The sequence below is a fragment of the Macaca mulatta genome, chromosome 1 (assembly GCF_049350105.2).
Source record: "Macaca mulatta isolate MMU2019108-1 chromosome 1, T2T-MMU8v2.0, whole genome shotgun sequence".
Taxonomy (NCBI): domain Eukaryota; kingdom Metazoa; phylum Chordata; class Mammalia; order Primates; family Cercopithecidae; genus Macaca; species Macaca mulatta.
Window position 1 is genome coordinate 209506832 of NC_133406.1, and position 12131 is coordinate 209518962.

A 12131-nucleotide genomic window follows, 5' to 3' on the forward strand; every position below is an offset into this window, starting at 1 on the left:
ATCAAATAACCTCCTTGGAATGTGTTTCTATCCTTTACCACCACACATACCTTGGCTGCTTATCTTTCTCCTTATGTGATTAGCTGCTTGAGTGTAGGTACTATATGATCTTTATTTCATGAGTTACTTTTTTGACTGTTAGAAATGCATTAACTGAACTTCACGAGTTACTATTATATATGCTCTTCCACATGCCAGGCATTCCTCCTCTCCACTGTCCAACTCAGGATCATGGACTGCTAAAGGCATGTTCCTTCACAAATCTACTCAGTTCCATATTTGGCTCCCAGAGCTGACTAGCCCTGAAACAAGTGTACAAATCTGCCACTTACACACCAAAAAAGCTATCTCAGGCAGAAGATTTTACTGGTAAGGAAAACCAACCTCCTACTGGAATCCAATATTTAGAAGGTAAAAGGAAACAGTCAGGAGGGCTGGAATCTTGATTTACAGTTGTGAACAGAAACAAATCAATAGATAACATCACATGGCTGCTAACAGTAGCTGGGAACAAAACAAAAATGCACCAAAAACTGACCTGATGAATCCTGATATGTCAAGTACCTAACATAATGCTAGATACCTATGAAGCAGATAATACATATTTGTTCAGTAAATGAATAATTGAAGAGTTAAATAAATGGCTGAAGTGTGATACACAGAAAAGAATATTGTTAGTAATCTGAAGACATGGTTCTTTTTACAGCATTATCTCTTATATTTGTGTGACTTCCGGTGAGTTACGTCAACTTCTCTGAAGCTCCATTTTACTCATGTGTAAAATGGTGGCCAACATGGCCAACAATAATACCTGTTCTGGCTATCTCATAGGATTGTATAATGATAAAAAGAAACAAAAAATGAAGGTATTTTATAAACTGTAAGTACTAAACAAATATGAGGCATAAAAGATAATGACAGGATTAACAATGAGGTGAAAGGACAATGATGCTAGATGCTATCTTGGTAGAAATAGTGGGCATCAAGAGGAAAATTATACCCTTCTAAACTCCCTAGGAAACTTTTTAAACAAAGAGGGCTCATGAGTTAGAAGTTCATATACACAAAGATACTTTTTTTTGAGATGGAGTCTCACTCTGTCGCCCAGGCTGGAGTACAGTGGCGCAATCCCGGCTCACTGCAACCTCCGCCTCCTGGGTTCAAGCAATTCTCCTGCCTCAGCCTCCCAAGTAGCTAGGATTACAGGCCCTCACCACCACGCCTAGCTAATTTCTGTATTTTTAGTAGAGACGGGGTTTTGCCACATTGGTCAGGCTGGTCTCAAACTCCTGACCTCAAGTGATCCATCGCCTTGGCCTCCCAAAGTGCTGGGATTACAGGCATGAGCCACCGTGCCCAGCCAAAGATACTTTTACAAAATAATAATGTATAATGATTATTACTGTCATTGTTCATCAGACAATTCCTCTACTAAGTGAAAGGCAATGGAGGGCTGGGTAGTAGATTGACTAAGCAGGTCGTAAAGAGCCTCATACCTAGCAGATCCTCAATAATTGGCTTGGTGAACTGAAATACATATTTCAAAGCAGCTTTAGAAACAAAGGAATAAAAAATTGTACTCAATATATTCAGCAAAAATAACTCAACCAAACACCCACAGAAGTGAGATATCCATATAACCACTTTAGGAATGTTTAACAAGTACCATTTACCTCTAAAAGGTTAAAAGAGAAAGAATAATGTTTGGAACCTCTAAAAGGTTAAAAGAGAAAGAATAATGCTTAGAACATACAAATAGAATCACAGTTAAAAATCTAGATCTGGGCCGGGCGCGGTGGCTCACATCTGTAATCTTAGCACTTTGGGAGGCTGAGGTGGGCGGATCACAAGGTCAGGAGGTTGAGATCATCCTGGCTAACACGGTGAAACCCCGTCTCTACTAAAAATACAAAAAAATTAGCCGGGTGTGGTGGTGGGCGCCTGTAGTCCCAGCTACGTGGGAGGCTGAGGCAGGAGAATGGTGTGAATCCAGGAGGCAGAGCTTGCAGTGAGCCAAGATCCCACCACTGCACTCCAACCTGGGTGACAGGGCGAGACTCTGCCTCAAAAAAAAAAAAAAAAAAAAAAAAAAAAAAAAAAAAATCTAGATCTGGCTTGAGCCCAGGACATCAAGGCAGCAGTGAGCCACGATCATGTGACTGTACTCCAGCCTGGGCGATACAGCAAGACTCTGCCTCAAAAGAAAAAAAAAAAAACTAAATCTGCAAGAAAATTATCTCTGTTTACAGATGACATGATCTTCTATGTAGAAAACCCTAAAAATTCCACAAAAAAATCCTGTTAGAACGAATAAATGAATTTAGCAAAGTTGCAGAATACAAAACCAACATGCTAAAATCAGTTGTTTCTTACAGTAACAAGGAGCAATCAGAAAAAAAATTAAGAAAACAATTCACGCAGTAGCATCAAAAAGAATAAAATACTTAGGAAGAAACTTAACCAAGGAGATGAAAGACATGTATACAGAAAATTACAAAATGTTGCTGAAATTAAAGAAGATATAAATCAACAGAAAGATATCCAATTTTCATGGATTGGAAGATTTAGTACAGTTGAAATGTCCATACTATCCAAAGCAATCTACAGATTAAATGCAATCACTATCAAAATTTGCAAAAATATAAAAATCTATCTTAAAATTCATAAGAAATCTTTCAAAGGACCCCAAGTAGCCTAAACAATCTTGAAAAAGAACAAAGCTGGAGGATCCACAATTCCCAACTTCAAAGTGTACTAAAAAGCTACAGTAATCAAAACAGTGTGGTACTGACACAAAGACAGACATATAGACTAGTGATAGAATAAATCCTCACTTATTTGGTCAAATGATTTTCAACAGGGTGCCAAGACCATTCAGTGGGGAAAAGCACAGTCTTTTCAACCTATGGTGTTTTAAAAACTAGAGATCTACGTGCAAAGTGTTTCTGTACATACATACAAAAATAAACTCAAAATGGATCAAAGGCCTAAACATAAGAGCTAAAGCTACAAAACTCTTAGAAAAAATATAAGGGAAAAGCTTCATGACATTGGATTTGGCAATGATTTCTTGAATATGACACTAAAAGCATCAGCAAAGAGGGAAAAAAGGTAAGTTTAACTTAACCAAGATTAAATTTTTTTTGTGCAATGAATACTATCATGAATATACTCAACATTACTGAACCGTACACTTAAAAATAGTTAAGATGGTAAATGTTATATGTTCTTTACCACTATTTTAAAAAATCTAAATCTGATGGGGTAAAAAGGGACACTATCAACAGAGTAAAAAGACAATCCACAGACTAGGAGAAAATATTTGCAAACCATGTATCTCTGATGGGACTGATATCCAGAACATATAAAAATTCCTACATATCAACAACAAAAAAATAAACAACCTTATGCAAAATAGGCAAAGAACTTAAATAGCCATTTTTCCAAAGAAAATAAACATATGGCCAATAAGCACATGAAAAGATATTCAATATCACTAATCATTAGGGAAATGCAAATAAAAACGATAATGAGATGTCACTTTACACGCATTAGGATGGCTACTCTCCAAAACACAAAACCCAGAAAATAAGTGTTGGCAAGGATGTAGAGACACTGGAACCCTTGTGCATTATTGATGGGAATGTACAATGGGAAATAGAGGGGTTCCTCAAAATATTAAAAACAGAATATATGATCCAGTAATTCTACTACTGGGTATATACCAAAAAGAAAGAAGAGTCGGGTCTCAGAGATATTTATATATCCATGTTCACAGCAGCATTATTTACAATAGCCAGAATATGGAAGCAGCCCAAGTGTTCACCACAAATAAATGGATAAGCAAAACGTGGTATATACATAAAATGTGGCCGGATGTGGTGGCTCATGCCTGTAATCCCCGCACTTTGGGAGGCCAAGGTGGGAAGACTGCTTGAGGCCAGGAGTTGAAGATCAGCCTGAGCAATACAGCAAGACCCCATCTCTACAAAAACTAAATTAGCTGGGTGTGGTGGCACATTCCTGGATCACTTGAGCCCGGGAAGTTGAGGCTGCAGTGAGACATGATTGTGCCACTGCACTCCAACCTGGGCAACAGCACAAGATCCTGCTTCAAAAAATAAATATACAGAGCAGAATATTATTTGGGCTTAAAAAGGAAGAAAATTCTGACATACGCTACGACGCAAATGAACTTTAAGGACATTATGCTAAGTAAAATATTCCAGTCACAAAAAGACAAATACCATATGGTTCCGAGACAGAAAGTAGAACAGTGGTTGCAGGTGCAGGGAGGAGGGGTAAATGGGGGGCGTTACTGTTTAATGAGTATAGAGAGGTCTTGAGATGAAAGACGGTGATGGCTGTACAAGAATATGAATGTATTTAATGCCAATGAACAGTACACTTCTATAATGGCAAATTTTATGTTGTGTATATTTTACCACAAAAACAAACAAAAAACTCTATACAAAAAGGCTGCAGATTTTGGCTTATCAAATGGGTCAATGAGTTCCAATCACTGAGACAGGGCCAAATGTGGAAAGAGCAGCTTTGGCTAGGAAAACTAAGTTTTGCGGGTGTGTTAAGCTTAATGCTAACTAGACAACCAGATGTAGACATCAAGTAGGCAGTCTATTAACTAAATTTGGAGTTCCAGAGAAAAAGTCAAGAATAGCAATGCAGATTTGGATAAAATACAGATACAAGCACTTAATTCGGGGGTTATGAGTATAGGGATGGTATTTAAAACCATAGGATAGGATGAGATTACTTTGGAACACTCCAACATTCAGAGTTAAAGCATAAGGTGAGAAATCAACAATGAATGGAAGTGGGCAGTGACATAAAGTAGGTGGTTTTGTTGTTGTTGTTTTGAGGCAGAGTCTCGTTCTATTGCCCAGGCAGAGTACAGTGGCATAATCACAGCTCACTGCTGCCTTATCCCCTGGGTCCAAGCGATCCTCCCCTCTCAGCCTCCTGAGTAGCTGAGACCACAGGCCATGCCCCACCACGCCCAGCTAATTTTCTCTATGTTTTATAGAGACATGGTCTCCCTATGTTGCCTAGGTTGGTCTCAAACTCCTGGACTCGGGCTATCCTCCAGCCTCAGCTGGGATTACAGGCATGAGCCACCATGCCCAGCCAAAATAGGTGCTTCAAAAAAAAAAAAAAAAAAAAAAAGCCCAGACCTAGGCCCTGTAAACATGGTACCTAAGAGGTAGAGGTAAAATACAAATATGTATTTTAAATACATATTTTAAAATATTTAGAATATTTAAAATATTCTAAAATACATATTTTAAATAAATATTTACAAACACAAATATGTATTTGTAAAAAAAAATAAAAATATGTATTTTTTTAAACTCCCTAGGCTACAGCATTCAATAGTCTGAATGTAAGAGAAGTGAGGGGATAAACTGTACAGTAGCACTGGGAATGCGAATGGGATAAAGAATTTTGAGATATGTACTAAAAAGGCACCACTGCCAGGACTTGGTGACTGACTAGATGTGGGATGGAAAAGGAGAAGAAAATAAATGACATTGGTTTCTTTTTTGGGAGACTGGAAGAGTATTTCTGCCATTAATAGGTAATACATGATAGAAAGATAGAAACAAGGGTTTTGGTGGTAGTGGTGATGGTGGTAGTGTGTATGTGTATGTTTAGGAAGGAGGACTAAAAAAGATAATTAGGGCTGTCACAACAGCCAACGCTAATTAGGTACTTACTTGTCAGTGCTTTATATCTATTTTTGGGAGCCGGGCATCCCTCTGCAAGAATTGAAAATGAAAAAACGGGTTTGCTGGGCACGGTGGCTCACACCTGTAATCCCAACACTTTGGGAAGTCAAGGCAGGCGGATCACTTGAGGTCAGGATTTTGAGACCAGCCTGGCCAACATGGTGAAACCCTGTCTCTACTAAAAAAAATACAAAAATTAGCCAGGCATGGTGGCTTGCGCCTGTAGTCCCAGCTACTCAGGAGGCTGAGGCAGGAGAATTGCTGGAACCTGGGAGGCGGAAGCTGCAGTGAGCTGAGATCACACCACTGCACTCCAACCTGGGAGACAGAGTGACACTTCATCTCAAAAAAGAAAAAAAAATCAAAAATAAAGGCCCAAATTAATAGCTAGTAAATAGCACAGAAGAGCCTCAAGTCTGGATTTGACTGACTCCAGCCAAAGTTTGAGGTACCCATGGCATCCTAGTTAAGGATGTGGAAGTCAGTAATGCAGCTAAAGTCTCAGTAAGGAGAGGGTCACCCAGAAAGAGAATATATAAATTGGGAAATTATTATTCATGCACTTGGCTAATTCTTGTAATGGTATAATGAGACCTTTTCCTCACCCAGAAAATTAAGATAATACTTAATCTATAGATAATAACCACTGAGGGCAAGAACCTCATCACAGTTTTTGTATTCCTAGAGTTACAATGCCTGGTACAAAATGACCCCTCAACAAAAGTTTGCCAAAGATTTAAAAACGAAACAAGTTAATATACTGGCCATAGTTAGAAAAATCCTGCGTGATAGAAGAAATATTTCCTGATCAACCTACAGAATAGTTTTTATTTCCTGTGTAGCATGTTACAAATGCACTCTTTCTTTCTGGACACAATAGTATCTGTTTTATGAATTGCTCTGCCAAAAGTAGTAGATATAGGAGATGGAATTCAGTGAGACAGGTGCTCTGATATACTGCTGGGGACAGATAAGTATCTTCTGGGAAGGCAATCTGATAAAATGTATCAAGAGCCTTAAAGCCCTAACTCAGTAATCTTACTTAGGAATTTATCCAAGAAAACAATAAGAGATGTGGCCAAAACTTTAGGTTGGAAGTAATAAAAAATATCCAGTAATAGGAAAATAATTTAAAATATCATCACACAGTCATAGGGTAGAATATTATGTTGCTCTTAAATCAAGTTTTTGAATACTTAAGGATACTAGGAAATTCTTTTGATAAGTGAAATGAAAAAAAGGTATAAACTATACCTAGTATGACCACAATTTTGTATTTACATGTATGTGTAGCTATATATATCTCCATTTATTATTACCTAGAAAAAAGTGGATGGGTGTCGTGGCTCATGCCTGTAATCCCAGCACTTTCAGAGGCCAAGGCGGGTGGGTCACTTGAGGCCAGAAGTTTGAGATCAGCCTGGCCCACAAGGCAAAACTCTCATCTCTACTAAAAATACAAAAATTAGCCGGGCATGGTGGCGCATGCCTGTAGTCCAGCTACTCAGGTGGCTGAGGCATGAGAATCACTTGAACCTGGGAGGCAGAGGTTACAGTGAGCCAAGATCGTGCCACTGCAAGATACCCTGTCTCAAAAAAAGAAAAAAGATTAGAATATACCACAAAATGCTATAAGAGTTTCTTTGGGTGGAAAGATTAAAGAAGATCTTGGTTTGCTTCATCATGTTTTTCAGTATTTCTAAAATTTCTGCAAAAAGCACATTTTCATTTTTCATTTTTTTTTAATAAAAAAAATTATTCTTAGAGATTAGGTCTCACTATGCTGCTCAGAGTGGAACGCAGTGGCTATTCACAGGCATAATCATAGCTCACTGCAGCCTTAAACTTCTGGCCTCCAGCAATCCTCCCACCTTATCCTCCCAAGTAGCTGGGACTACAGTTGTGTACTGCTGCATGAGGCTTTTCAGATTTTCCTCTTAAAACCTGAAAAAGACAAGATAAAATAAAAGCAAAGTAGAATTCACCTTCTTCCTTTTTCTAGAAGGATTCCTTGTGGGGACAGGCTTCTCAAATTCTGCTGACTTTGCCTCTTCCTTTTCTTCTTCCTCATCAGGTATCAGAGAGTATTTGGTCCCACCTGGTTGCATGAAACAATCTTTTGCAAAGTGGCCTGTAGCAGAGAAGTAGAAAAGGTATAGAAGAAGTAAGTAGTCTCTCCTCTCAGCAAGTGAATCTTCCCTCAAGGCTCCTGAAATGGGCTAGCTGGCTCAGGAAATATTGTTGGGTTCATTCAAAGCAGCTGTTTGATTCAGAGTAGACTTTCCACTACCTCAACATGGCACTGCTCACTCAACCACAGTCACACTAGCAGCTGTTCTTAGGGCTGTGGGGAACACTGGTACTGTTCTCAAAATGGCAGGGGATATGAGGATGCAGGTTTGTACTGCTCTCCATTGGCAATGGGGCTTATTAATTTCCTAAGATCTATTTTGGAACATATTCCTGACAATCAAAGACTGCTCCAGAGAGCAGGATGCTTAGCAGAGGGAGCTGAGTGGCAGGCCAAGCCCTAAAGGAAGATAGCTTGTAGGTAGCTGGCAGCAAGTGGGCACTCACATCTAAGCTAACACACAGAGAAATAGGCACAGTCACCTAGGGGCACTGAACATTTACAGACTGTCAGGTCTGGCAAGCACCTTAGAGATCATCAAATCCATCCTACATTTGTGGAAGATGAAAGCCCAGAGATGAGAAGTAGCTCAAGGTCACATAGACAGAAGCAGAGTTCAAACTTACCTTGGGTCTCATGCCTCCCTGCCCTGTGCTTTCTGTTGCACCAAAACCAACTACCTTTGACCTGACCTTTAGTAACTGGGACAAATTCCACCTCTCATTATTCTTCTCTTCTTTATGTAATGCCTGTTGGATATGGTTAAGGTTAAAGGACCCTCACCTTCCCTGAGCCTATAGTGGTATTGAGGGGCCCTTTAACAGACACTATGCTCTACACTGCTAGTTGTGTCTGAGTTTGTGGTAGATCCTGTCTTAGGGGCACAGAGGAATTGTATGAGATAATCAAAAAGCTATGCGTGGGCTGGGCACAGTGGCTTATGCCTGTAATCTCAGTACTTTGGCAGGCTGAGACAGGAGGACCACTGGAGCCCAGGGAGACAAGCCTGGGCAACACAGGGAAACCCTGTCTCTACAAAAAATTTTTAAAAAATTAGCTGGACATGGTGGTATACACCTGTGGTCCCAGCTACTCAGGAGGCTGAGATAGGACTGCTTGAGGCCAGGAGGTCAAAGATGCAGTGAGCCATGATCATACCACTACATTTCAGGCTGGGTCACCCTATCTTTTAAAAAAAAAAAAACAAAAAACGAAAAGAAAGAAAAGAAAAGCTATGTGTAAAGTACTCTGTACCTCTGGGTCCAGCAGCTGGGTGGCACCTGGAAGGGAAATATAGCAGAGTTTTCCAAATACCTGGAATGTTCCCACAGTTTTCCTGAGGAGGTATTCTTTCTCTCAATTTTATTTTTTCCTTCTCCCCTCTACGCTAATGATAAGCAGGGGTTTAAAACCCCACAACTTCAACCAGGGCACAAATCTGCTACCAGTTATTGTAGAAAAATCAACACAGCAGGATACATGGAAGTCTAGGGAGAAAGGATGACAACTGAGGTCACCCTGAAAATGAGAAGCTGGCAATCTCTCTCATTATAGCTCCAACTAGGGAAATCAGGCCAAAAGACCTTTTAATATTTGAGTAAGAGTAGAGGAAACCTGAGGAAACAGAGCTAAAAAGAAGTGAGTATCCTGTATTCCCTATTCAATATTCTGTAAAAGGGTATTGTATTCAGAACTCTGACATTAAAGAGATAAAAAGGTAAAAGTCTGATGTGGTTCTTTAAGTTATATATTTCCAAGTTGCTTAATTTTTGCAGAATCATCATCCTTGGAGATAAAATTAGAATGTTAATCATAATCCAACACTCTTACCCCTCCTGGCATAGTTCATGGGGGTCTTGCCCAGACAAGGCATAAGCTGTGGGTGGGATGGGAGGAGTAGTGGTAGTGGTATAGTATCTGATAGGGCCAGCACTCAGAAAAGAAAACAGGAAATGCATCACCCCATGAACTCTGATGTGAGTCTGATGGAAATAACAGCAAAGGCCATCACTTGGCTAAAAAACGGGGTGAACTAAACTCACACTGAGCTGCCTCCTTCTTCCAGAAAAGGGTCCATCCACAAGGAGAGAAACGTGGAAAAGGCAGAGGCTTCACCCTACCTTTACAGCCACACTTCTTGCAGGTAGTGTTCAAGACAGCCTCAAGGGTGATCTTCTGCCCAGTGTAATCCTGGAAGGATCGCCTCCGCCTCTCTTCTTGCCTATAATGAAAAAGATACTGACTGCTGGCCCCCTTAAGAGATATGGCCAGAGACACTACAAGGTAAGGTTGTATGTTGGTTTTTTGTTTTTGGCAGGGAAAGTGGAGAAAGAAAGAAAGTTTTCGGCAGAACAAGACAGGCAGTAAATGCAGTTATGTGAAATAGCCCTAAATTAACAATTATAAATGAGACTAACCCTCATCTCACTAATGCACAGAGGGTGAAAATATATAATTACTCACTATGCTAAACACCCTACAACCTTTACCAGGTCACTCATAGCTTTAAAAGACCTTCAAAGGCTTTCTAGAAAATCAGCTCCAAATTCTTTACCCTGGCATTCAAGGCCTTTCAGAGTCTGTCTCTAAACTACTTTTCCAACCTTATCTTTACTTACACAATATGCTCTGGCCAAAGAAGTCTATTTTCTCTTCTCCATATGGTTCAGTGCTTTTGCTCAAGCAGTTCTCTCTCTCTCTGAAACGCTGTTTCCCCACTTGACTCCCACCTCACCACTTCACTATACCTAGACATTTCACAGCTCAGTTGTTACTAGCTCTCCTTCTATCAAGTCTTTTCCTCTGAGACCCCCAGACAGAATTAATCTCTTTGTTGCCTTTCTCATAGCCTTTTAAAAATTATTTAAACTTCTCACCAAAACATAATATACATGTTGATATGGTTTGGCTCTGTGTTCCCCCACACACAAAAATCTCATGTTAAATTGTAATTCCCAGTGTTGGGGGAGGGACCTTGTGGGAGGTGATTGGATAATGGGGTCGGATTTCCCCCACGTGATAGTGAGGGAGTTCTCACGAGATCTGATGGTTTAAAAGTGTGTAGCACTTTCCCCCTTGCTCTCTCTTTCTCTCCTGCTGCCATATGAAGATATACTTGCTTCCCCTTCACCCTTCTGCCATGATTGTAAGTTTCCTGAGGCCTCCCCAGCCATGCCTCCTATACAGCCAGTGGAACTATAAGTCAATTAAACCTCTTTTCTTTATAAATTACCCAGTCTCAGGTAGTTCTTTATAGCAGTGTGAGAACAAACTAATATATATATATATAGAAAAATGTTTATCATAAATATACAGCTCACTTGATTTTTCACAATTTGAACATACCAAAGTACCCAGTACTCAGATAAGAAAACAGAACATTAAAGCCAGGCACGGAGGCTCACGCCTGTAATCCCAGCACTTTGCGAGGCCGAGGTGGGTGGATCACGAGGTCAGGAGATTGAGACCCTACTGGCTAACACGGTGAAACCCTGTCTCTACTAAAAAGACAAAAAATTAGCCAGGTGAGGTGGCCAGTGTCTTTAGTCCAGCTACTTGGGAAGCTGAGGCAGGAGAATGGCGTGAACCCAGGAAGCAGAGCTAGTAGTGAGCCGAGATTGCACCACTGCACTCCAGCCTGGGCAACAGAGTGAGACAGAGTCAAAAAAAAAAACCAAAAAAACCAGAACATTGCCAGCATCTCAGAAGCCCATCTTATGCTCCTTTCTAGTCACCTGCCTCCCCCAAGGGTAATCACTATTCTAATTTCTAACAGTACAGATTCCTTTCACTTAAAAAAAAAAAAAAAATTAGCCAGGCATGGTGGCTTGTGTTTGTAGCCCCAGCAACCCAAGAGGGTGAGGCAGGAGGATCACTTGAGCCTGCAGATTGAAGTTGCAGTGAGCGGATTGCACCACTGTACTCCAGCCTGGGTGACAGAGCAAGAGACCCTGTCTCCAAAAACAAGCAAACAAACAACAACAAAAAAAACCATTATGAAGCTTGAGTAACAAAAACCAAGGCAGAAACTTGAGAACATAACTCAAGCAACTCACAAATGTGGTTTTCGCTTTCACATATCTTTATGTGTAGAGATGAGTTTCAAGTGGCTGTGAGTTGCAGCTTAAGCAACCCCCATCACAATCAATTCCAATACTCTGTGCCTTCTAACAGACTACAAACCAAATCATACTTCCCACTTAACACTCAATTCAACAAATGTGCCACTCACCCACGTCTCTCTTTTTGTCCTC

At 40.2% G+C, this 12131-nt stretch overlaps 1 protein-coding gene across 5 annotated transcripts in view; it reads right to left on the reverse strand.

Annotated features, from left to right (window-relative positions):
• Positions 1–12131, reverse strand: part of ZCCHC17 (zinc finger CCHC-type containing 17) — a 68104-nt gene that overhangs the window by 8415 nt on the left and 47558 nt on the right. For all 5 annotated transcript variants that reach the window (XM_028842043.2, XM_015133162.3, XM_015133152.3 and 2 more), the window contains 2 exon segments: positions 9999–10099; positions 7733–7878 (listed from right to left, as the gene is read on the reverse strand). In XM_028842043.2, the coding sequence (XP_028697876.1) occupies positions 7733–7878; positions 9999–10099 (247 nt within the window).